The sequence below is a fragment of the Etheostoma spectabile genome, chromosome 18, assembly GCF_008692095.1.
Source record: "Etheostoma spectabile isolate EspeVRDwgs_2016 chromosome 18, UIUC_Espe_1.0, whole genome shotgun sequence".
NCBI lineage: Eukaryota > Metazoa > Chordata > Actinopteri > Perciformes > Percidae > Etheostoma > Etheostoma spectabile.
The window spans coordinates 18,951,149-18,978,637 of NC_045750.1; the positions used below are offsets into that span (position 1 = coordinate 18,951,149).

At 42.5% G+C, this 27,489-nt stretch overlaps 1 protein-coding gene across 6 annotated transcripts in view; it reads left to right on the top strand.

Moving 5' to 3' along the window:
• epha7 (eph receptor A7) overlaps positions 1-27,489 on the top strand; it is a 94,582-nt gene that overhangs the window by 19,089 nt on the left and 48,004 nt on the right. For all 6 annotated transcript variants that reach the window (XR_004336179.1, XM_032542963.1, XM_032542959.1 and 3 more), the window contains exons 4-5: positions 6,834-6,989; positions 17,827-18,162. Coding sequence is in view for 5 of the 6 variants with exons in the window: in XM_032542963.1 (XP_032398854.1) it covers positions 6,834-6,989; positions 17,827-18,162 (492 nt within the window). In the remaining variant the exon portion in view is untranslated. The remainder of the gene's footprint in view (positions 1-6,833; positions 6,990-17,826; positions 18,163-27,489) is intronic.

Genomic DNA, 27,489 nt, shown 5'->3' on the forward strand with positions numbered 1-27,489 from the left:
TCAATGTTGAATGAAGTTACACCCTTGGAAATGGGGCCTTTTTTTTTTTACTTACGAGTCACTCACATCCATCCTTACAGATGTAATTACACATCCAGTGAAGTAGGGAAGAGTCCGGGGTTTTGTACAGTGTTTTAACATGTTTGTGAGTCAGTGTTCTGCCAGTAAGGTGTCAATCATGTTGTCAGTTTAGAATGAAACTTGTTGTAATTGCTTTTGTAGATATTTTCCACTCAGAAGGAAAGTGTTGCTAAGGGGAAAGTTGACAAAGAGCCTCTCACTCACTATCATCCCAGCTTGGTGTCTCAGACTCAGGGTGTCTCTTTGGCCTCTGGTGATGGGGAGGGAAAGTGGCCAGCAGCGAGTCAGTCTGCGCTGTGGGACAGGAATGCTGGGCCGGGACGGCTGTGTTTGTACTTGTCACTCAATGCACTGCCAGTGGTGGGGAGAGCTGCAGAAGCACTTAGTTGCCTGTGTCATACAGGCATTGGATTTTTGAGGCCTCATTTGCCGCCTTGTTGCTTCTGTAAACATTTCCGGGTGCCAAACCCAGTCGGACGCACTGATAATCACATATGTTTTCGCTGGCAAAAGAATGGAAAATGAACTAAGTTCCTCTGGTGAGCTTAACTTAAAGGGCAAGTCCAGTTTATTAAAAAAAGGGCTTTTTTTTGCAGTTTGGAAAATTCAGTGTTACCATAATGGTAAGATATGGAAGTCGTTTCTTAGGTTGGGAAACATGGCAACAAGTCTCACGGGGCGAGAAACAGGCCCTGAACAAATATTACAAAATTATATAAATATCACAATTTTTTTTACATAAGTGTTGTTTATTTAAATGCTAACGTTAGCTAAGGTCTTAAGAGGTATGGTAATTGTTGATTTTGTTTAGGTATGCCAAATTGTAATTATATAAGATGCCTACGATTTGAGACAAAAATTAAGTGGCACTGAAACCATGCAGGAACTTCTAGTGCACCTTTTAATTTGTAGCTAAATCTGGTAAAAAGCATATCTTGGTGTGGAGAGTAAGGTTTTGGTACATGTTCCCTGACAAAAAAACTGCAAATATTTACTCAATAATGGTTTTCTAGAACTTAATTTAGATGTTTTCAGGAGGTGGTTTTTAAAACATTGAATGGAGAATATTGCTGTTTTACACATAGCCATCAGAGCTTGATACAGGAAACTGGCTCAGTGAACAAAGACCTACAGTACATAATGTCTTCTTAACAAAAGCCTTTACCAGCTGGAGTTTAAACACACTGTGGAGAGCTTTGCTGTTTAGTGGGTGATGAATGATCTGTATCCGTGTTTTACAGCTTTTAAATTTAGGGGAAAGAGCACTGGTACACGGTACCAGCCGGTCCCCCGAGCCTGGCTACTGGAACTGGTATAAAGACAGAAAAAAATCTGTCTTTGAGAGATGTTCCGATATCTTTCGTTCTCTCCTGATACCGATTCAGATACCTGATCTAGCGTATCGGCCCATACAAATACTGATCCGATACCAGTGTGTTCAAAAATACATATCTTTCATCATGTTTAAACAGCTGTATACTACTATCCCTGTATGGATGTGATAGGATGTTACATTGTTTTTAAACTCTTTGTGGAACACGAACAACGTACATGTTGTTACATATGTGCCTGCACATTGTGTCAATGACAACAACATTGAATTAAACAGAAAATGCTCTGTATTTTGACTGGAGCTCCACGCAACATTTCTGTTTTTAATTTCGGGACAAAGTTTAGGTAATGAGCTCCCAGAACAGATTTTACAGATTTATTTCTTTGAATGTATCTATCTCTAGCTATGGAAATAGGAGATAAGTAAATGATCCAGTAAAGCCTTATCCCTCCTGTCCATGTCGTCTTAATATGGCCTGTGTATGCTGTATGTCAGAGAGGTAGACGTGATGGGAGATGGCCTCCACCCCTGCAGGTTTCCCCCGTCCCCCCTGCCCTCCGCACACGGGCCACCCAGCAGATGAGCTCTCAGAAAACCCAAAGGCAAACAGACGCGCTGCCTTATCAGAGTGTTTAAACAGCGCAGCGTGGTGGAAGAAAAGCATGGTCTTAAGCAGGATGGAGACACCCTTCAACCTTCGGGAGAAGCCCTTCAGTGTCATTATCCACGTCCATGGGGGGGGAGTGTTTACACGGCGTATCAGATACTCGGCTTTTCTTTGCTCTTTGTCGAGTGTTACCGCTCATCAAAAGTGAACGTACAGTAAAAAGCAGCCAAATGTGACGAGTCAGCGCTTGTGGACTCGGTGTACATGTTTTAGCCTGGTCAGCATTGGAGACCCGCCGCTCACTCGCAGCCTCCTCGCGCCTCTGTTTTCAATTACCGGCTCGGAAAAGGTAAAGAAAGATTAGAGATTAAATCGTGTCTCAGGTCTATTTTTTCACGAGGTTGTGGCAGCTCGATAAATGGAGAATGACAGGGCTTTCATGTAGCTGAAATAGGGATACCCTGAGCCCCAGCCTCCTCTTAATGCCTCTATCCTTCCCATTCCGGACCTGTCACAGGAGGTGGTGGCCAATACAAGGAAAAGGAAATAAAGAAATAGCAGAACCCACATCTGTAATGGGGGAGACCTCGTATGACAGCCATTGCTCATTTCCCCCGGTGGCTCATGAAAAATGCATTTTTTTGGTATAATATGATAGTTTGTATGCAGAGCTATTCACAGCAGTATAGATTTCTTGCAGATTTAAGACATCATGCGGCCTGGATTGCAGTTTTCACCAGGCTTAGTTCTGCTTTGCTCTCTCAGCCGGTCACTGTGGATTAGCCCACTCCGAGGCCCACACCTCCATTTGACTCTTTACTGGAGTTTAAATATTAACATGACACATGCATGGGATTCACAGTGAGGTATTTGCATTGGTGTCTTTGCCATTACTGGGAATCATTTCAGGGTTTTTCTAGACTCAGAGGACCCTATCGTGCACCCAGCGCAGCGCAAAACACAAGTGTCTTTGCTAGTTTAAGACTAATGCAGTCGTTTAAATAGCAAATGCACCGGTGCCCAACTGTGCGCCCATGGGCGTGCTGGTCTTACAGGGAGGTGTGTTCAGGTGCATTCTGGGCGTGGTGGTCTTACAGGAAGGTGTGTTCAGGGGCATCCTTGGCATATTGCAATCTTGAGGCAGTGGGAAGTGATCGCGCCATTGACCAACAAAACGGGGGGGGGGGGGGGGGGGGGGATTGGTTTGGTTCAATGAGTCTGTGTTGCCTCATTTGGCAGAAAGCTATGCATACTCCTCTAATTTCCAACAATTTGATACACAAAAAACTGCTGGAGTAAAAAAAAAAAAATTAACAAAAGTGGTTAAAACAAGTAGAATTGATATTTAATTGTTAATACTTTTTATTGATTTAATTACAATTCACACTCTCACAACACACAGGCCCACACACGTGCTCAGGGCCTATATATGCACAAAGTTGAGAGATGTCCGAGTGAGTGGGCTACCAGTGCTGGACCAGTGTCCTGAGCTGTTGGGGGGGGGTACAGTGCCTTGCTTAAGAGCATCTTGGCAGTGGACCAGGAGGTGGCCTGCTCTTCAGCTACCGATCCACACTCCGTAATTTAGTCCGTACGGGGACTTGAACCGGGGACTTGAACCGGCGTCCCTCCGCTTCCCCACTGTCACTGCCAACCTATTGACTACTACCTCGAAAAAATCACTGAGAGCGTCTGGTACACCCTGACTGCTGCTTGTTCAATGGTTGTTTGGTAAAAATAAACACATTCAGAGAGGATTTGAATTTTTATTCTTAATTTCATTTTGGCACTGGTGATTTTTCTTTGGCTCTGGCTTAAACCTCTTGGCGATCTGGGGGCTGGCAAAAATTCCTCAATGCAGGAAAACCCCTTCATTTGTAAATTTAGAAAAATGTTGTCTGGCTGAGTAGTTTGGGCGTAAGAGTTATTTGTTAAAACTCAGCACACAGACAGCGATGAGCCGTCTTTCCCATGGGTCTAATCAGGCGTGTTTACCGCATTCGGTCAAAGGTAAAATGTTGAAATGATCCGTGTGCTTGTGCTCGATACGTCTGCTTATCTCTTTGCTCCACTGGAGAATGTTTCCTCTCAGAGATAAGACTGGTTATAAACACGTCGGACCTCTTTACGGCCCCGAAGATTCATCAGAATAAAAATAGCCTGGTTATTTACCTCCAGGAGTGACAGGCTGCAGTTTGGCCCGGGCAAATGCCTCGACGTGAGATTTGTAGTGCTGTCAAACAATTCAAATATTCAATCGCATTAATGTCATAGTTAACTCGCAATTAATCACAATTAATGGCACAATTTTTATCTATTCTAAATGTCCCTTGATTTCTTTTTGTCCCATTATTTTTTTTTTTTTTCATTTTAATGCTCTTATCAACATGGAACAGTGGATTGGATCGCTTTGTGCAAATGTTTTTTTATTGAAAACAACATTAGCATATAGTCTACTGTAGTGTTCAATTTCACACTAACCGGGAGTGTTTCACCGGGGGTGAACAATCTCTCACACGATGTAACACTGTCCATCAATAAAATGGTGAAAATAATACTTTGATGAGGGGGGATTGGCATCAGCTGTGTGCTTGGCCATCAAGTGGTATTTCAGACTAGACGTGCTGCGATGATTGCTCAGTTCACAACAACAACACACACAAATCACTTTGGTCTTGTTAATGGAACATTTGGCAACTTCAAAAAGGAAACTTTCCATTCAGAATCTTATTGGCGTCCATTTCGGAGCGGGCCTGTTGTCTAGTTTCCTGTGTAGCTAGATACGGTGTGGTGTTGTAGTTTTTCGAACGTTACTAGTTGTTGCAACAGCATGGGGAAAAAACTACAAAGTTTGCTAGGCTAAAAAGAACATTAATGTTGCAATAAAAACATTGACGCTGTAAAAATGGGTTTGCTTTAACATCGTTAATAACTCATTTAACTGACAGCATTAGAGATTTGTGATGCATTTTCAGGGGTTCCGCAGGGTCTTAAAAAATCCTAGGTGTCCTAGGTCTTCTACTATTTGAGATTGTCCTACGTCCATGCAACGCCACCTCTAATACTCTCTTTCTTGTTTTTCCGTGGTGTGACTGATATTTCGATTGCGTCAAATGCACAACTCTTTGTTCTGTCATGCCCTCTAGATGATGGGAATCCAGGCTTGAACTGATGACTGTCATATCACCTGGAGGGCTTTTTGAGATTTGTAATGACTGCTGAGATCATCAGAGAATATAATGCTGTGTGAACCTGGCTTATGTCATTTCAATCAGGAGAGACAGGTTTGCAGATATGCAAATAAGATTTATTGTACAGTTCAAAAACACGTAAAAGTCTTTGGTGATTAGACTCTTTTGCTATATGAAAATTGTGTATACATGTAGTATATGGGGTAGAAAACCATCAGGCCCCCCGATGAAATCTAGACATCGATGGTGGCGATGAAGGAGCCCAAAGACCAGACCGAAGGAGGCTCCGGACCGGTCAGCTGGAGTAGATGACTGGAGGTGGAAGGGGAGCACTATTTGCCTCCAAATATAGCACCGGGAGAAACAATTATTTAAAGCAGGGTTGTGACTCTGTGATTGGCCCTTGCCATTTGTGTAACCATCCTGATTGGTTTAGCAGGAAGGTGAATTCCTCCAACAGCTGATTGGAGTTAAGTAGAGCATTGATTAAGAGTGAGGCCTTCCTGAAAGGATTTACGCTGAGATACATTTCAATCAGGAGAGACTAGTTGCAGATATGCAAGTTATACACAGTACGATGAAATATACATTTATTAGGATAACAGCTGAATTAATTTAGGAGTGCATCCATTAATAGTTAGGTCTTACTGAAAGAATTTACTCTGAGCTACATGTATACTACTGTGAGAATATCAGGTATATCGCTTGACTTTCTGGTGAAAAGTAGGGTGAAATGTTTTGATACCAGCATGACTGTATTAACACATTACTGACAGCTTAGGTACTGCATAGTACATGTCTTGTAACAATTTATGGGATGTTTATCAAAAACTGTAAGGAGCCTATGTTGAAATGAATATTGGCAGATTCATTGTTTTCTGTCCTTGCCACCAGACAGCCCTGGTTTATGAAAACTGTGGTGAACATTTTACTTTTTATGATGATTAATGAGGTAGCTAAATCGTAGCTTTATTTTTGGTAAAGACTTGAATATTTTTACCTAATGTAATGTAATAATACATAACAATAACGGATCAATCATCCGAGTCATCAGGAAAGGGAAAATCACTTTGTCAATTAATTATTTAAATACTCTCAAATCTAAATCTTTCTTTATTTTTCAAAAACATTATGACAAATTTTAAAACTGATCACATCACTTATTTAGGCAAATGTCAATATGCTGATTTGTGGGGGTAACTGATAAATGATATAAGATCCCCACATAGTGCTGTATGTGCAAACAGGGTTTATGATTTAGTTTGTGTCTTTGTCCTCCTCTCTTTGTTCAATTCAACAACTTTATTAATTCTACAAGGGGTAAAAGCTACAGACAACACACACACATACCATACATACATAACAGCACACAGGTCTACATATAGGCCTACACCCTAGAGAGTAGATACATAATAATCAAAAAACTGATTTTATCCATTTAAAAGTTGAATTGCAGAATGGATAAAAGCGTTAGAGTGGTGTTTAGTGTTAAAAGCAGGTCAAACCTAACAATGTCTTGATGGAAATTTCCTCTGAAGAAGACAAAATGCTTGTGGCTTTGTTTTTACTATATTCATATGTCCTGGCCTTATTCTGTTGTTTTCTTGTCGTCCCTCTGCAGCGTGCGGTCGAGGTTTCTACAAGTCTTCCTCCCAGGACCTCCAGTGCTCTCGCTGCCCGGCGCACAGCTTGAACGACCGCGAGGGCTCCTGGCGCTGTGACTGCGAGGACGGCTACTACCGAGCCCTTTCCGACCCTCCGTCTGTGGCCTGCACAAGTAAGTCTGCCATGCCGTTGCTAGGTAAACACTGCGCACAGAACTCAATGGGATCTGAAATTAAACCGCCACACGTGAGAGGGGAAGAAGCCCATTGCAAAGCCTCGGCAGACCTGTTCAGTCAGTGGTCTCATGAAAGCCCCAGATGTGTTCCATAGCGGTTCCTCTCTGCCTCGCAGCGTGTCATTATAATTATGTTTGCAGGCTTGCATGTCTGTTTTCTGTCTTAGCTGCTTGCTAATGATGAGAGGAGCAATTTGCCATTTCCCGTCTGAAAGATTGCAATTGCAGTCGGCAGGGGCAGCCCAGGCAGCACCCTGCGTCTTCATTTGTCCTGGCCAGTGTAACCATTATGTGACAGCCATTGATGGCTTATTTATCCAATCGTGGGGGGGGGGGGGGGGGGTATCAGTCTGAAGGGCGGGGCTGTTTTAGCTCCTAATCCATTCCCAAACAAGTTTATTTCAAGGTGCTCCTGGATGTTTTTTTTCCTTTTTTTTTTTTTTTTTTTTTTACCCGTTGCTTCCAGCTACTGTGCACGGGAAGTGTCCCACCCCAGCAGGGCCATGTTAGCACGCTGCTTTTTATCACTGGAGGTAAACAGCAGCCCTTAACATAATCTCTTCACCTTATCTGTGTGGCTTCATTCTACTGATAATGTATCACAAGACTCTCGGATAGGACCGCAGACTTCTGGCTGCTGACCACCCTCGGCATGCTTTTTTTAACATATCTATTTAGATAGAGTATAAAGAAAAATCTACATTTAATATTATGGTAATTCATTTTGTACCATTTCCTGTTAAAAACAAGAACAATTATGGTATGGCGTGCCTGGTTCACATCCTGAACAGTGCCGCTTTTTCCTTTTCCCTGAACACCCAAAGTAGGCCAAGATAGAATCTGTATTGTGTGTGTGTGTGTCTGTGTGTGTGTGTGTGTGTGTGTGTGTGTGTGTGTGTGTGTGGTGTGTGTGTGTGTGGAACGCTGCGGTGGCTTGTCTATGCATTAAATCAGAGAAACAAAGAGAGAACTAGATAGGAGTTTGGATTTAATGTTGTAAATATCCTATAAAAATGAGTCTTTGTCATGCCAAGGCGTCTGTAAAGCAGCTCTGCCTCTGCCAGCCCCAAAACAACAACAACACATTGCTGTTGTACACTGCACAAGTGTGGTGATGTCACCAAAAGTGTTCTCCAATCATTCATTATTTGACACAAGCCTCGGAAGGTTTTCTCAGAGCCTTTCATTCCACTTTTGTGGGAAAATAATGTTTCTGCCACGTGTACAGTAGGTGTATTATATAAGTAAAAATATTTCATCAGTATAAACATATTTTATTTAAAACAGTGGGTTAGATTGTGGGTTGCAAGAAAAGAAAATCATAACTTGGAAAAGAAAGTTTTACCTCTTTGATTGTTAACGAGCTATTGTTTCCCACAAGCATTATTTATCATTACAATAGCAACCATCTATTCTGCATTTTAGCTGGTTGTTTTCCTCTCCTTGCTTTGAACATTTGGAAGTAATGGGCTCAGTATTTACAGTATGTCCGTCTCAGACTGCTCCCTCTGTCCATGAGCTAGTGGACTGGCCAGAGAGTCAGCCATTTCCTTTTTTCCTTTAGCTGCCGTTGGCTGGATTTACACCCCTCCATAAAGCTGCACAATTCACTTTCTGAGCTTTATCACATACTGTGTACTTGTTGTAATCATGTTTTGAGCATATAGCGTGTCCACTCAGGAAAACAGATGTTCTTTAAATGCTGGTATTCCGACCAAAATCACATTTTAGTAGAGTTCATGCACACAAATGTGCCACAATATAGTGTGCAGCGGAAATAAAGAGTGGGCTGTGGTGTGACAGCTCAGGCTACAGCACCAACAACACATAAATGAAGTAATGAATCCTTTACTGCTGGTTGGGGATCAATAGTTTTTTGCCCTGGGCCCCCTTAGTCTGAGAATCCGGTCACGGCCATTTCCTGTTTGCACAAACCAGCTGAACTCTGGGTAGACATGTTGTTAATATGGTACCACTCAACCTTATTTGCTCTGGTATGACCAGTAGCTAATGGTGGCCATTGGTTGCTAATGTTAGCCAACTTTCCACGGATGCATTGTATATCTGTATTGCTATGTAACTTAGCATAGGGGTTTATCTCAAAGAAGAAAGAAGAAGTAAACATTACTGGACCTCTGTAGTGAACATGTTTGTTTGCTTCTTGTGGTGAGATTCCTTGTGCTCTGAGTCATGCCTCCTAATGATGGTGCCTTTTAACAACTGACTCTCCAAGTGTCATTATCGCATAACTGTTACTTGTGGCTGCAGCGGCTGCTGTTGAGAAGAGAGTTACATATGGCCCTTTCACACATGAACTGCAATGTGCACTGTAGGTGAGAATTCAAATGTCCTAATCAGTTGGAGTGGACAACCAGTCTTTACCCTGCTAGCTCTCGTGTACAAAGTCTGTGCAATGTCTGAATGACTGAATAGAGTAGGTCATTGGAGAATTCTTAGCTAGCAGTGGCGTGTAGATGATGTTTCTGAAACAAACACAAGAAAGTATGAAAATGTCTAACTGTAGAAGCCATGACATTTGCAAACGTCTGTTGTTAAAGCAACACTAGATAACTTTTTGTAACTTAAAATAATGTTGGTTTCAGTGGTTCATCAACTGGTAACTGGGTGAACAGCACTCTTGTATTCCCTTTGCATCTCTCTACCGGCTATGACAGCACTATGCAAGTTTGCCAGACTTGGTAGCAGGTCTGTAGCTGCAATGAGACATAATGGGACCATTCCACTTCCATCCTGTGGGGGGACCGAAGTGGGAAAAGTTCTCTAGTGTTGCTTTATAGGCCAAAGCTGAAATCAAAGAACGGCAAAAAAACCTCATTTTTAAGCAAATCACAAACTGGCTACGTGATCACGGTATACTTTTTGCGTCATGTCCGGCCTCCTGCACGCTCTACCCAGGCGCCATCCCTCGCCTAAACCAAACAGAGGATTCCCAGTACGTGAGAATGCGTCTGACATGTTTGCTGCCTCATGAAGAGGTAAGAACCGGAGAAAGTTCCCACTTCTTTGCAGTGTCCTCTGGCTGTTCCCCTCTGGGTAATCACCTTGGCCAAGTAGTGTAGTAATTACTGAAGTTGCCTAATGCAGACTTTCCATTATTCATTTTCATTAACTTGGGGTCTACACTTGATGACCCCATACCATTATATGTAAATATATATTTTTTTAACTTGTATGAATAGCTTTGCCCTCCTCCTCCTTCACCCGGCACAATTTCTGCACGGCTTTCTGTACGTGCATTTCCTCATTCATCGCTGGATTAAGTCACTGTGACCAATAGTAACTGTGATTTCCTTTTTCAAGCCTTATCCTGACCAGGAGTGAATAGTAATTGAAAATGAATTTGCACTGCCTGAACAAATAGCTTGATTGACAGATTTTTTTAAATAGGGGTTTGTAAAGCTACCATATCTTAGGCCTTAGCAAAACAGTGAGATGGATCTCTGGCACACAGAGATTAAGAATGTGTCTATGAGGATTTGAGAGGAAATGAGATGACGATGTAATGTGGGGACATGAAAAGCCAAATCCACTCTGAATAAAGATGAGGGAAGAAGTTCCAAAAACATAACTCCAGATACATTGTGTCCCATGTGGTATGTGTTAAGAGGGGGCAAAAGGCAAAAAAAAAGCTTTTGTTTTTTTAATGTTTGTCCATGCCATTCATATGCAAAGTTGTGAGAAAATGAGATGTATGGGGACAGCAATGGGGAGGCATTTCCTCCTGAGGCAAGACACAGACAGGAGTTGTTGACGGGTTGGGGAGTGGGCTTCAATCATGCAACAGCTGTGAGGGGTGCTGGTGCAAGCTAGGGGCTGAAAAGAGCAGTTGTGAGCAGTCGTCTACTCCTCCCAGCCCCCGCTGCGACCCTTTAAAATGTGCCACCTCAACAAGTTGACGTCCGTCAGAGGGTCCAATCAGCCTGGGGTTGCTAGGGGACTGTAGAATGTTGGGGCTAGTGTTGCAATGATCTATGCTCCCAGATTTTAGCAGTTACTTTGGTCAGGGCTAGATGAACCAACAAGGAGGCACTGGGCTAAAAATCACCCTCCCCGTCCCACTTTCTTTGGTAATATTTTGACTGGAAGCATCTTAATTTAGGAATATGTAGATTAAAAGCCTTTCATCAACTTCAGTTTTTAAGATGCAAAATCTCAATTTTGACATAAGTCCCTTTTACAAGACAGGACTAGGTAAAAGTGTAGAAGGAATGGTTAAGTAATAGTAACAGGTATGGGTATAATGCAGAACAAATGCCCTAACCATTTCAGTTAATGTTCTACTTTAATGAAGCAAAGAAATGAGGAAATGTATCAAATAACCAAAAATTACTTGGCAAACCGCACCAACTATACATACTCCTCCAGTGTGAACTAATGTCTCCTGTAGTCAGGACAGGTAGCTTAGCAGTCTGAGCTAATGTCTCCTGTAGTCAGGACAGGTAGCTTAGCAGTCTGAACTAATGTCTCCTGTAGTAAGGACAGGTAGCTTAGCAGTCTGACCTAATGTCTCCTGAAGTCAGGTAACTTAGCAGTCTGAGGTAATGTCTCCTGTAGTCAGGACAGGTAGCTTAGCAGTCTGAGCTAATGTCTCCTGTAGTCAGGACAGGTAGCTTAGCACTCGGAACTAATGTCTCCTGTAGTCAGGACAGGTAGCTTAGCAGTCTGAGCTAATGTCTCCTGTAGTCAGGCCAGGTAGCTTAGCAGTCTGAGCTAATTTCTCCTGTAGTCAGGACAGGTTAGCAGTGTGAACTAATGTCTCCTGTAGTCAGGACAGGTAGCTTAGCAGTCTGAACTAATGTCTCCTGTAGTGTCTGCGATGCTGAAGAGCAGCAAACTGTAGAAGCGTGCAGTGTTTCTATCACAGAAATAGACGGCGGTCAAGCTCGCCGTCCATCACTTATATCTCTGTAGTCAACAACAAGTAGCTAAAATTAGAGACAGATGCCGGAAGAGCGAAGTCTTGGTGACCAGAGCAGAGCAAAGTCTCGGGGACCAAAGAAGACGTAGTAACGTCTCTGCGAAACAGTGTCTGATAATTTTAATGAAATGAGCTGGTTTGATCACTAGACCAGAACACAGGAACTTCTTCCTCTATTTACTTTCTAGCTACCCAAGTTTACTATCTCCAACTGATTCGGACCAAGGCAAACAGACTATAGGTGTGAAAACGCCCTAAAAGTAACTAGCACCAGGATGATCATTCCATGATGCTTCTTGGCATCAAAACTAAATTGTGTATTTTTATTCTTTGCATACATTCCTCAGTAGTTCAGGATGAGTGAAATCTCCCAGTTCTTACTTCATGCGGCAGAGGTGCACAACAAAAACGTTTGTTGTTTTAACAAAGTCTTCGATGCTTTCCAGTTTTGTATTCCTGTCCATGTGCCATCATGCTCTCACTAGAGGCTGTAACGGCATTCTAGCGTGCGGCACACATTTTGTGCGAGTTGCAAATCTATTATTGAATTCAGTGTGGTACTGAAGAAGTGTAGAAATTTAGTTTATTACAACAGTGGCCGGAGGCTCTTCAGCTTAATGAACTCTTCTTCTCCTCTTCTGCATGGTTTCCCTCAAACTGGGTCTGCTGCAGCCACATCATTAGAGGCTAGGTCATGGGGTCATAACACACATTTGTAGAGTGAGGATTACCTCATAGGCGATTTGAATTGCACTCACCCCTGCCGCCCCTCTCCCCACTACTCCCCAATTAGAGCAGAGCCGGCTAATAGGCTGTGGAGGGTTAAGGCAGTCCCGAGCAACTCTCAAGGCCGATAAGCGCCGGATTCCTCTGTCCTAAGCTTGGATTTACTCAGGTCTGGAGTTGCGATGGGCTTTGAAACCTGACCTAAAAACGATCCACTACTATACTTTGTTTCCTACATTGTAGCTTATTAGATGTAGTGGATACGTATTTACAGCTGAAGACCTTTTTCTCACAATTTTTACAAAAACCAATATAGATTTCAAGCAAGTCCTAAAAATTAAGGAACAATATGTTTTTCTAAGACTCAGCAACGTAGGCAATAGATACAAATATCCTAGCTAGGATAAAATAATAAAATAAGCTAAAACCTATAATTTATAGAGCAGAGTTTTAAAAAAAAAACTGTTAATTCTGCAACATCACCCATTGCTGCTTTAGCTACAACCACACTGTGCATGCACATATTTATGCACAAAAACAAAAAACGATAATAGGTCCACACACGCTCACCAATGCTTGGTCACAGTGGCAGCCTTAGAGGGAAGCCAGCAAGTGATTGAGACATTTCAGGCTGTGGGGGCACTGGCAGGCTAATCCGTGAAATGAAACTTGACTGGAAGGAGGGGTGAGAGGAGAGAACACGAAAAGATAAGACAGAGTGGGGCACTGAGAGACAGGGAAAGGAGTTAAAAGAAGAGGGAGAGCGACAAGCCCTTGAGCTGTAAGGATGAGCAGCAAACAGACAGCGGAGGGCTCAGACTGCATCGCAAATCCGTGCTGTCGGTGATGTGGGACAGAGAAGAGGGGTCCAGTATGCTTTAAAAAAACCTGGGTAGTATGATGTATGTCTCTCCACGTCTAAAGGGAAAAGTTTTCCCATAACTTCTCACGCACACACTACTTTTGCTTTTCCAAGCCCCCAAAACAGACACCGCCGCCCCCGTTTTGCTTTGAATACTCCTTGCTTTGTAGTTTGGATGGCATTGTTGTTGTCGCCAGTATTCTCTGAATTGTGAATTTATACATAATATCAGACAATCCGCTTCCTGTTTACATCCATGCGCATGCCCAGTGTCCGCAAATGGTCAAGAAGATTAGTTGTGCTGCTGGTGCTCAAACGCTTGTGCGGACGGAGATCGGTTTTGTCTCAAAATGCCCCCTAAAAATGAAAATGCCTTTATTTCTTCCCTAGCACTCTCTTTGTAATCTAAAAAAATAAATTCTTTCAGACAGTCTCTCCTCGAAAGCTTTTATGATGCCGCACATGTGGCTTTGCACATACAAAACATGACAAATGATAAAGAGTGCTTGAGAGAGAAGTTTAAACCCGCCAACTGACATCTCTGCACACATTGGATTGTCTCTTCCAAAAAGTTCCAACACTTGTGGAAAGGGAGTTTCAGATGTTGCATGATGTTTGAAGAGGCCTTTAAGGGGGAAAAGGGAAAAGCTTGGAGGCTATTGTGCATCTAGTGTGTCTGAAATACAACACATAATACACAGGTCACACAGATCCAGGGTCAGTCCTAATCTAATTTCCTCTCACTTATTGTTGCCAAGAAATCAGAGCTTTGATTATAGTGTAGATGTTGCCTCCAAGGCTTGTCTCTGTCTTTGTAGTCTTGACGTGACAAAAATACACTTTCAGACAGTCTGTCCTTGAAAGCTTTCGTGGCGCTGCACATGTGGCGTTGCACGTACAGAACATGACAAATGATGAAGAGAGCTTGAGAGAGAAGTTAAAACCGTGCCGACTTTCTGCACACATTGGATAGCCTCTTACAAAACGTTACAACAAAACCAAGCCTCTAAAGGGAGTTTCAGATGTTACATGATGTTTGAAGAGGCCTTTAGGAGGAAAGTGTGCAGCTAGTGTGTCTGAAATACAATACAAAATACAAAGATCACACAGATCCAGGGTCAGCCTAATCTAATTTCCTCTCACCTCTTGTTGCCAAGAAATCCACATTTTGATCTGTGGCACCTGAGAGCCAAATGAGTGTAGCAGGGGCAAAATAAGATGTTATCATCGCTTAGCGTGGCCATGGAAATGCTAGAATAAAAGACCCCTCAGATTTGGACTGGGAGTTTGGAGGTGTGTGTGTGTGTGTGCACGTGTGTCGTGGCACCTTGTCTTTGTCTGCAAAGCAGATGGAGTGCGCGGGTCGAGTGTCAGTGCCAAGGCTGAAGTCGAGTGGCGCTATCAGCAGTCACTCCTCTCCACTTCACCTGCCACAGGTGGCTCTTTCATCTTCCCAGTCCACAGTCTCTTATCTTACCCGATAATCATGAATATGGATGTCTCCGTTGAGCCGTTGGTTCCAATGGCTGGAACAGGAAAAAAAAACAAAGTGCTGTAATTAATGAGCCTGAATATTGCAATAGCAGTTTTTGCTTTATGCCTATGCATGACCTATTTTGTTAGTTAATGTGACAAATGTAATGAGTGGAGAGGTCCCTCCCAAACATTCCCTCTGAAGAATATTTCCTGAGAAAATAGAACGGTTGAAATTTCCCAGAGAAGTAAATGAAGATGTTCAGAAAACATTCATAAACAAATAATATGAGCCATATAATCTTTACTGCGTTAGTAGGATGGGGGCGGGGGGACTTTATTTATATCAACATCTGGGCCATAAAAGCCACCAGCATGGAATTTGAAAGATGAAAGCAGCAATTTGTTATTCATTGTTTTTACGAGATGAGTTAATCTCATCGCCATTACGTGAACATTTACAGTCAAATGCTCTGTGGTCCTTTTGATGCACGGAGGTGGCTGTTATTGTATGTCAAGTGAAACTGTATACGGCAGTTACAGAGCGGTGATAATCCAGGTTTAAATCGTGTTCATAAATTCTGTGGCGAGTCAGTCTTTGAGTCTTTTTTTGGAGGACATTAACTTTAAGTGTCCTGCTGTCTATATGATTTACCTCTTTAAGGCAGCCCAGTAAAGCCATCATGTTCAGCTGGGATAGATTTTTGGAGAACAGGAGGACTTAGAGAGGGACTGTCTGTGGCGTCTGATTTCTCCATGTAACCATGTCTCAATCATTTTCCATAACAGCTGCAGATTTGATGCTGTTAACAATCGGCATGTAAACAAAGCCCTCTGTCCATCTGGAGGAATCAGCAGTGATGATTGGATGCATGAGTACATTGTAAAAAAAGGTCAGAGTTTTTCACAAGTAATATATGAGGCACCAGGCTGCACCTCTCAGCTCTATGGAGCTTTTTAACATTGCTTTGCTCTAATCGTCAACCTCCAGCAGCATCAGGCAGCTTTTAAACTCACTCTCCACTGACGGCCCAGCTCCAAACAGACAGTCAACGTTACTGACTGACTGGTGAACTTTGTGGAACATTTAGCAGCTGAAGAGACAGAGATTTTTCAGAAGTGGGTGGAGACCAAAAGAGATCTTCAGGAGAGTGAATACTGGACACAGAACATGCAACAAGTTAAAGAGTGCATATCACACTTCTTTTCAGTGTCATATTTGAACTCTTGGGGTCACATAGAATAAGTTTACATGTTTGATGTTCAAAAAACATATTATGTTTCTCATACTGCCCATTGCTGCAGCTCGTCTGTCTGAATAACTCTGTTTGAGCTTTTAGCCCGCCTTCCTTAAAAGCCCAGTCTGCTCTGATTGGTCAGCAGGCTCACTCTGTTGTGATTGGTCAACCTAATTCAAACAATTCACTGGGCGGGCTGTCCTTGCTCAGGCAGCACCTATGGGCAGCGCATATGCAAAACTGGGCTTGCTTTCTCAATTAGTGACATCACTGATGGATGAATTTCAATGCTCATAAATTCTAGAATGTTTCAAAATGTGGTAACTAGAGAATTTAACTGGACCTGACTGAAATGGAAAGCCCCTTACACTGTCAATCTCATAATCTATTTAATTATATAGACTAAGTGTAATGTTAACTAGGGTTACGTGCAGCGCTGCTTTTGTTGTTGTTACGTCCATTTTGAACCATCAGAGCGGCAGTGCAGGTATTTAAAGGAGAATTCAACTTGTAGCTCTGTTTTTTTTTAATTTATACTGCTGTCAGTAGCGAGACAAATGAAAACAATCGGTGCTGCCTACACCATGTTATAACCTGCTAGATTTTGCACCCAACCAGTGCCTGTGAATTTGACTGCAGTAGATGTGACAGAAAGGCATAAAAGTTGTGTTGATCGACTAATGTGGACTTCACCAGAAAACAGGAAATAAACAGAGGTACAGTATGTGCAGTAGCTGAATTAACACACTTGTATGCCTTTCTGTCACATCTACTGCAGTCACATTCACTGTGTTCTCTTGGAAGGAATAACTGCACATGGCTAAGCACTGGTAATGACAATTTGAACATGTTTAGAGGCTAAAAAGAAGTTTAAAACTTGCCCTGTTTAAGCCTGTTGGGTGCTAACTCTAGAAGAAGGATAACTCAGTGTAGACTGCACCGATTGTTTTCATTTGTCTCGCTACTGACAGCACTCCACATCATGAACTCAACTGCAATTCCCCTTTAAGTGGCTCTGAAATGCACTACAACCTGCGTTGCTATTCGGTCCGGCAGATACCAGTTGTCTAGGCACCGGTGACATATTAGCACTCAACCCTAGTAAAGAATGGCGATGGAGCGATGACGGGAAACAGAATATTGTGTGTGTGTGTGTGTGTGTGTGTGTGTGTGTGTGAGTGTGCAAGAACTCTACTATGAAATGATTCCCCCTTTGAAACTCTGGGCTTGACTCCTTCATTTCACAGCCTTTTAACACTGACCTTGGTGCCTGCCAGAGCTGACTTCTTCTTTTCACTGTACCTGTACTATACTATTTTTTTTCCTTCTTGATCTGAGTCTTATTATAATTGCATGTCAGTATTTGGCTCTGGGGCTGGAGCTGGCATGTCCTGTAGTGTGCTTTCTCTCTCTCTCTCTCTCTTTGTCCCAGAGAACAGTGAAAGCACCGATTCAGTCGATGCACACTGTTGGCTGTCACTTTCTTTGGCACTCAAGTTATTTAATTCTGGCTTCCTCCCTGTCCACCTCTGACAGGACCTCCCTCTGCGCCACAGAACCTGGTCTACAACATCAACCAGACCAGCGTTAGCTTGGAGTGGGGCCCGCCGGCGGACACAGGCGGCCGCAACGACGTCACCTACAGGGTCATATGCCGGCGCTGCAGCTGGGATCCCGAGGAGTGTGTTCCCTGTGGGCCCAATGTGGGATACTCCCCCGCACAGTCAGGATTAGTGGACACGTATGTGACCGTCATGGACCTGCTCGCTCACGCCAACTACACTTTTGAGGTGGAGGCTGTCAACGGGGTGTCGGACCTGAGCCGCACGCAAAGGCTGTTTGCGGCGGTTAGCATCGCTACTGGCCAAGCTGGTAAGAACTCTTCCATCAAACCAATCAGCACATTGTGTCTTTGTTTGTTTAAAGCTTTCGCAGGTTTTTATATGAATGAACATCGGTTACATTCAAGCCATCGCCAATTGAGTTGTTACAAAGCTGGTTAAGACTATCAGCTCCACACAACTCTCTCTGGATTTCTCAGTATGGCTATGTTCAGAAGGGCGTCTGGCAACTTTAGATAGATAATCACCTCTTCTGAAGGGTCCATGAGGTTTTTTTAATCCTCCTTGTCCTCCTTGGTTACTAACAACTGTGTGGAGGGGGTGGGAGGAGGCTTGTGTCACGTGGATGCCCCAACATGGTTCAGTTGCCATAACGTAGGATTCCTCATGGGGGAGACATAAACAACGCACTATAGCTTTAATCCAGTGGTACCCAAATGGGGGGGGGTGGATCCTGGGGACCCCCAGCGGTCCTTGAGGGAAACACTGGTCCCCAATAAAAAGAGGAATCATTTACTTTCACTATTACTTTATCCATAAGTAACAAATTGACAGAATCTATGGCCATTTTCGGCCTATGTTTTATTGGTTTCTGTCAGAAAACATCTAAAAGCAAGAAATCCTACACTCTAAGAAATATCTGTGTATTTACAGTAGTATGTCTATATATGTTAACAGAAACTGTATATAGAACGTGGTTGACAGTTTTTTTGAAATGCCTAATTTGTGCTCCGACAACTTTTGTTGGCCAAGGAGGTTGGTTTTCACGATGTGGAAGTCACTTCCTACGACATTTTTGTTGTTTTCTCAAATTTGAGTCGCTTTTTCCAACATTTTTGGCGTTTTTTCAACTTTTTGTGGTTTTTGTTAATCTTTGTGTCACTTTTCCCGATGTTTATGTTGCTTTTTTTGACAGTTTCTTTTCAAACGCTCTGTATTTAAACTGTAGGTGCACATCATTTTCCGTTTTTAAATGATGTTACAAAAGCCTGGGTAATGAAGATTTATTTCTGATCTGTTTTGTCAGTTTCTAGGGCTTTGATGTGGAAACCACTGGTTAAATCCATACACAAACAGAAGTGTAAACGCTTACCAGTGATACAGCCAAAGACACTAAAATGTTGTTCTTCACCAAATTTTTAAACCCCATTAAAGTCTTATTCAAATTTTGTTTTGCTAATGGATCAAACATACAATCCGCCAAGCTAGGCTAACCATGTCCTGACTTACAAAGTATTTTACACAGCCATTAGATTGATTTGGATCTTTTTCTCAGAAAGAAAAGTGAAAAACAACTATTGATTGTTAGGGTGAAGTTGTCTGGCTAACACAAGTCTATGCACACTCCACCCTTTGCTCCAGCTGAGAGATCATTATAGCGATTGACAATTTCATTTTTGAAAACCACTGATATGCTAAGTACGATGATGGTTCCACATTAGCATTAATGACCACAGCCTGCTATGATCCATAACATATCCAGTATGCATATTACCCAGATTAATTTAATGTGTATATCAGCACTGCAGTGGCCAACATTATCAGCTTAGCGATGGTGCAGACTCCCACTGGTGACTAAAGAGCCAGCGCTGTATTTGCATCTCAGTCCCAAGGGAATCTACCGTAATTAAAATGCTGTATTTTGCGGTGACAAACTCTAAAGCCTTTTTTTAATTCACTATTTCTATGGATCCACCCAACAAGATTCCTCTTTCATGCTTAAGCATCCATGAAACACAGTTGGCCCAGAAGAGTGTTGTGACTATGGTGATTAAAAGAATGCAGCACAGAGAGCACTGGAGCTTCAGCTGGATATACAACCTCCACCTCTCTGCCACTTACATTCATGTCATTACCACCTGCCACTCTTCTCTTTTTTTTCTTCTTTCATTTACCAATTATCAGCCTGTTTGGATTTTTACAATTCCGGTTGCAGATATTTGGCAATTTGCAGATTATCTATTCAATTTCAATTCAATTTTATTTATAGTATCAATTCATAACAAGAGTTATCTCAAGACACTATACAGATAGACCACACTCCAGAATTTACAAGGACCCAACAGTTCTAGTAGTCTCCTCCAGAGCAAGCAACAGTGCGACAGTAGCGAGGAAAAACTTCCTTTTAGGCAGAAACCTCGGTCAGACCCAGGCTCTTGGTTTATCTGTACGTGCATTTTATTTGCCTGATGATAAAGGATAAAGTTAATGAATTAAAAAATAAAAGTGGTCTTTGGCTCGGCTACAGCTCTTTGTTTCAGTCAAAACTTCAGTAGTTACAGTATATAGTGATTTGAATTAGACGTTTACTGTAGTTAAATTTGTATTTTGTGTTTTTTTTTAAATATTTTATGCGGGGCAAACTTTTATCAGTTTTTTTTTCACGGTGGCTTTGTAAGTGTTGAGTTTGTAACATACCAAATCTTAATTTTGACTAAAAGATTTTCCCTGTTTACTGTAAATGTATATCCGTTTCAAATATTGGTTATCGGTTTTATTACCTACTAATTACTGGTATCGGCCCTGAAATACCAGTATCGGTCGACACCTACCAAAAACACTTTTATTACACAGTAAATATCTCAGTTTAATAGATGTTTGTATATGGGCGAAATAGAAAGAAAGAGGCATTTAGTTGAATGGATGTGTGTGGGATGTAATGTTGGGGGATGATGTATTTGGCGGCGCTCGGTTCGTGATAGAGACACGCGCTGGAATGTGGCGAGGGGTTGTCCGGCCAAGGACAACGAGGACGGTGGGAGGAGGACAACCTGCGGGAAAGAGCCAGAAAAAAACAATTAACACATGCTCTTTTACAGTCACTCATAATTACACGTGGCATACTGACAACAGACAATTACTCAGGTAACCTGGCGGAATATTTATCCGTTGGCTATGGTGAAAGAGAGTGGCGTGCTTGGCCAAGCCGGTGTCATGTTTATGATTTTGAGTAAGTGGCGCCATTTAAAGCGCTGTAACACTATAATCAGTGTAATTGGGAAGCATGGAGCAGGTCGCTAATCATTTTATTCATCAATTCCCAGTGTGATCAATTTCTTTTAAAAAATAATTCAAAATGCCTTAAGTATGTTATGGTATTAGTGTGGACTAGACTCTGACACACTTTTTCAGCCATGATACAATACTAAAACTCCTCTTTGAAACCCAGACTAATCATATTCCTTCTGGGTTAGCAGCTCTTTAAGACAAGGCAGTCCACTCCATCTGTTCAGCGGCAGGACACCCAGGCCCAACCCGAACCCTAACCCTGTGGGACAGAATAATACCTCTATTAATAAAGGCTAAAATCACAGAAGATGGCACTCAAAAGAATTAGCCGGTTCAGCTGCTGGAACTGCAGTCAAAAGTCTGCAGGTTTTGGCTGAACTGTGAGGCAATAGTCAGCATTAGGGTGATATTGATGGCCGTGTGATGGCTCTCTCTTGTTTCCCGTCTTGAGCAGACATTAGTTGCACACTGCAGGGCTCCCTGTCCTGCTCTCTGGACCCTCACTGCGTCCAGTGCTCTCTGGGCTGTAATCGAATGCTTCAGCGCTTTTGAATTGGAACTTCGGAGCGTCCTAAAAACAATCTGTCCTTCCCGAGTGAGCATGCAGGACCACTCATTAGAGAGTGACTGCATTGTTAAAGCTTTTATGGCTCATCATTCAGAATTGATTAACCTTTGCGTGGCGAGGCGCTGGAGCCCCACCGCACTGAAAGAACCATAAAAAAAGACGAGCCCTTTCCTCCATCCCTACCCATCGCTACCTCCTGCATGGTAATCAGCACAAACGTAAGCTTGTAGCATGGGACTGGGGGAACGAATACGCATTATGTGAATGCAGATACTGATCCATCTGATAAGGAATTCACACCTCACGTAATTGCAACAAAAGACATGTCTGGAGCCAGGCCGGTGCTACGCAAAGTGCTGCGAGCTTATTGTTCACCCAAAACCTAATTACCTCTCGGCTCCGTCTTAAACAAGTTTAAGTAGAGGCTGCGAGCTCACAAGCTTGATTTCTCCAGCTCCGGTCTTGTAGCTGCAAAGAAATTCGTCATGTTGAGCTTCGCCGCCGCCTTCGCCACCACTGCATGCCGCAAGTTAAGAGTATATTTCAATCAGCACGCCATTGTGAGTCCACAGTGCCACAGAGCCGCCCTCGGAGGCCCTTCATGCCTTAGCTTTCCTCAAGCGCACTTGTGAACAAGGCCTTTTGTTCTTCTGACACACTTGTGAGTGGGTACTGCTTATAGAATAACCATTAACATTTATTCAAGCGAATGTTTACATCCTTAAGCCAGAAAAATCCAATATGAAATTATGTGAAAGGCTACAGGATTGTGTGTGTGTGTGTGTGTGGTGTGTGTGTGTGTGTGTGTGTGTGTGTGTGTGTGTGTGTGTTATAACTATCTTGTTAAACTATATTCGTGCGGTCCAACAACCGGGAATACAGTATACTTGGGGGGGCCGGACAGCTTTGTCTGGACAAGACAACCCACTGGACCCCACAACTTTAAAGGGCTGTTTTTCGGGTTTAGACGTGGTTTTAGGATTAAGTTTAGAATTAGGTTAGGGTGAGGGTAATGGTTAAGGTTAGGCATTTAGTTGTAATGGTTAAGGTCAGGGTAAGGGGCTAGGGAAGGCATTATGTCAATGAAGGGTCCCCACAAAGATAGTGAGACGCACTGTGTGTGTGGTGTGTGTGTGTGTGGTGTGTGTGTGTGGGGTGTGTTGTGTGCACGTTCAGCCAGTTAAAAGGGGATTAGGTGCAAGAGGTAGAGACTCTACAATGAGTTAGCCTGTGGAAATTGATTTTAACGTTGACTGCTTGTGCTAGTCAGCAGCAAAGAGCCTGTTACTCTCAGACAGCAACTTTTAACTCAACAATACTTGAGCTTTGTTGATCCACAGGCTCCATGAATGAGTCACAGACTATGGGTGTTGCTTAACCAGTGCATTATTTAGACTGTGGCGAGTTGGACTAGACATGCCTCAGAATGCCATGGCCGTCATTACAAAAACACTAGATGAGAGAAAGACATAATTTCAAAAGGTAGACCTATTTTTGTGTAAAGCCCTTTTCAGACATGGAATATGAAACATTGCTTACTAGATCTATACAGTATGTTTAGCCCTCTAAGGTTTAAGGGCATTTTTTACATTTCTTTTAAAATTCACATTCTAAGGATGCTTGCATTTAACTGATCCCTGTGTCTTCATATATTAAATGTTCACAACAAACTGAGCTTTCTGTAAAGTGAGGCCCAGACAAGTTCCAGAGCAGAGTGTAAAGAGATCATTTGACGCAAAATGTTAATCTTTGTTTTTTGAAATTCCTGACATCTCTTGAGAAAACATACCTACACTCAATTATGTTTGTGCTTGTATATAATATAATAATAAAATAGCAAATAAATGTCTAAGGATAATAAAGGATATTTGAGTGTGGTCACACATCGCTTGGACTGGTGCGCCTTTTGTCCTCAGAGGACAAAAGGCTCCTTTTTGTCTTTCAGATAAAGCCATGCGTCCATTACGTAGATTAAGACAGGACATGTAGGAAAAAAAGTTAATGCTGGCACAATTAATATTTGGCACTTACTACACAAGAGGGAGCATTGAAGAGTGGGTCATGATCTCTCACAGGCTACTGGATTTTAAAATGCATGAGAGCAACTTAACACCCTTTTTTGACTTGAACCAGCCCTCTTGTGTGCAATGCACCCACCACTGGAGCGACCACCCACCCCCACCCCCCGTGGCACCTCGCATATGGTTAGGTCGCTTCCGTGTTAACTGTAAAAGTTAATGTTATTCAGGCATAAAACCAGCATGTAATATATCCATTTGCATACCGAGTGAAAGGTTTGGGACCAGATTGTCTCTGAATGCAAAGAGTGCCATAGCTGTCATTCCAAAAACCATACATGATAAGATTCAATTCCAAATTTGAAATCCGGCTCTGGGTCAGATAGTTTCACACTTCTTTTTAACTTCAAATATTACAAAACCAGCACACAGAGTTATGGTTTGTGTTCTTTTCGGGCCATTCTTTGCATCATTTGTTGTGCAACGCTGTGTGAATGTGAGATGATGTTCTAGTCCCCCCCCCTCAAGTTCAAACCTAATTAAACATTCAAAGAGTCAACAGGCCATTCCCTTTAGTGCAATCTCTCAGTGCAAAAGGGTAATAAAAAACTCGCATTGAGGCACACAAGAATATGCTAAGCATTTCACTTTGATCTGCAAAGCCTCTGTGCCCCTGCATTGCGTGAGAAGCAAATATTCCCGTTTTGTTTGGCTGCTTCAGTCAAAGTCTGTCCTCCAGCAGTTTAGAGTCTGGAGTCCGAAAGATAGATCGCAGGTTGTTTTTTTGTTCCATGATATGATCATTATTTACCTCTAAAAGTAGAGCAATGATCGTTCAAATAATACATGTTGATGGGTGTGAATTGACACCTCAGCTCCTCAGCAGTAATGTATTTGGCCACTTTATTAACTCTTGAAAAATGTCTGTGTAATAACAGTTGTTTGACTGTATATTTAAACAGAAATTGTCAATAGAACGTGAGTCCCAGTTGTACTTCTGTTTTTTTTCTGAATTTCATAATTTGTTCTCCGACAACGTTTGTCCGCCATGAAGAGGTTTGGGAGATTAAAGAAGTTTTTGTCCTTTTTTTTTGTTCAACCTTTGTGACATTTCTTTTGACCTTTTTGTCATGTCCTTTTTTAAATTTTCTTCTTTTTAACCGAAGTTATACACAATTCAGGTTTTTAAATTAATTTAAAAAATGTAATTAAGGGGCAAAGCCAGGGTAATGAGCTGCCTAAACCTTTTCTGTTATTTTACAGATGTAGTCCTTAGAATAAACTTTATCATCTCTGTGTGGATACTGTTGCGTGCATTTGTGAACGTAACACTTTGGGAACAATAAGGCCATTGATTTATCTCTCTCTGTGTTCTGATCTGCCACGGTGGCCTTAAACAGAAGGATTGATTGATTCGGAGCAGTCCCCAGTGACCAGTGCCAGCCAGTGTCATTTTCTAGTTAAGCGGATCCTCTTTTGTAGCATTTGTACCCGGTTTTACGTTACCTGGGAGCCCATTCTTCTCCTCTGCAGCCCCCCCAGCCCCCCCGCTCCACATGCTCTCAGTAATTTGATGAGAGCTGGGCAGAGCAGTGAGATTCAACAGCTGCAATAAAACGGTGGTGGTCTCAGAGCAGCAGCACGGAGCACTTAACCTGTAGCTTTTCTGTAAATGCCTCCTGATTTGTCTGTCACCCAATCCGTCAGCAATGAATAATTTTCATGGAAGGTGCACTTTAATTACTTTCCCATTTAAATGGCATTATCGTGGCCTATCTAGGTAATTAATCTCACCAAGTATCCTGTTTCAGCCCTTTATTGCTGGCAGACGAGCTCCCTAAATCCCCCCCGAATCTGCCGTGCTTGAAGGAGCCCTCCCTCGTAGAAGCTGGCGTTGCCTCTTTCCCCTTCACTTGGTCCCCGTCGCAGCCATTGGACTGTCCTTTCTCTCTGTGCAGGAAGCCTGTGAGAGCAACGGGCTGCGTCACTGCCTCGGAAAAGAACACGGGCAGACCCATGCATGCAGGGCTGCATTCACGCCCGGTGCGGCTTTAGAGGACTGATAACTGCGGGTAGATCATACTTTATGTTGACATTCAGCATGAATTCTTCTTCTTGTCAACAAATGGGAGGAAGAGACTCAATGAGTGTCTCCCACTAATAAGTGTATCAAAGCCTGACACAGCGTATTCCTCTGTGCCAAAGAGCTCAGTTAATCACAACTATTAAAACACATCAATTGCTTTTGGTGTCCTGTTCCTTCATTACCTTGAACACACACACACACACACACACACACACACACACACACACCACACACACACTCACAGACACACACACAGGCACACACACAGACACACACACAGGCACTCACACAGGCACTCACACACGAGCAAACACACACATAGAAACACACATGCGCATGCACACACAAGCACATATACATGCCACACACCACACATATATGCACGCACACACATACACACACCACACCCACGCGTACATGCACACACGCACACACATGCCATACACAGGCACATACACACACACACACACACACACACACACACACACTGCTGTAATCAGTCAAAATCAACACTTTTATTTTACTTATGGTGTACCTCGATAAATATACTTCTAATATACTAAAATATAATGTTGTTATTGTAATTTAAGTAACTCTTAATTAATGTTCTGTTTTGACTCCTTATATTCTGGGGATTATTTTAATTTATTTCCTCTCCAACCCCATTTGTCTGGCTTTGGATGCCGTGTTATTCATTTGGAACATTTGCAGAGAGCCACATTATTTCCCTCTGAAAGCTGTCTGAGAAGTTGCAACATTCTGATGCGTCGGCCTTTTTTCAACTTTGGAAGTTGAAAAGGGAGCGCTGATTCCCGTTTAGCTCCATCCTATGGACTGTGTTCCCCCAGAGCACACACGGACACGTTGTTTTTTTTTGGCAGTCAATCCGCTGTTTACCTTCCACACAGCAGACCCTCCGCTTTATGGAATCACTTCTTTCTCTCACACAGACGTCAGCCGCTCCCATTCATCAGCCCAGACATTTGACAACTCTTTTGGTTGTTGTTGCAGAAGGTCATCACTAAACAAGTTTCCCAGAGCATTGTTGCACTTATCAACATTTTGGGGGACATCAAGTGTGTGTGTGTGTGTGTGTGTGTGTGTGTGTGTGTGTGTGTGTGTGTGTGTGTGTGTGTGGTGTGTGTGTGTGTGTGTGTGTGTGTGTGTGCGCGTGTGTGCGCGTGTGTGCGTGTGTACAATACATTTTGGTATGCCTAGTTAAACCTAACCAAAAAAACTAAATGTTTGTGTTGGAGTGTGTAACATTCCAAAATCTTAATTTGGATTTAAAGATTTTCATTTTCTCTGTATATGCATATCAGTTCCAAATATTGGTTATCAACTTCATTAACTATTTTTTTTTTGTGATCAAATTTGTATTATACAATTAAATAATACACTGCGACATAGGAGCGCATCCCAGGACCAAATAGAATAAATGAATAAAAACACAGAGGGGGAGACCCAACAAAAACACAACAGCAGGAACGGAGCTCGCAGCTAACCCTAACCCCAACAAGGTTGACCCCTAATTTTTATATAATTTTAATTATTTTTAACATAATCGCCGTTTCTTTCTTTCACCACAAATAATTGCTAGCATTAGTATCACTGATGATGTAATTGTTAATTTTGTTTAGATGTGCCAAATTGTAATAATGTAAGTGATTGTTGGTC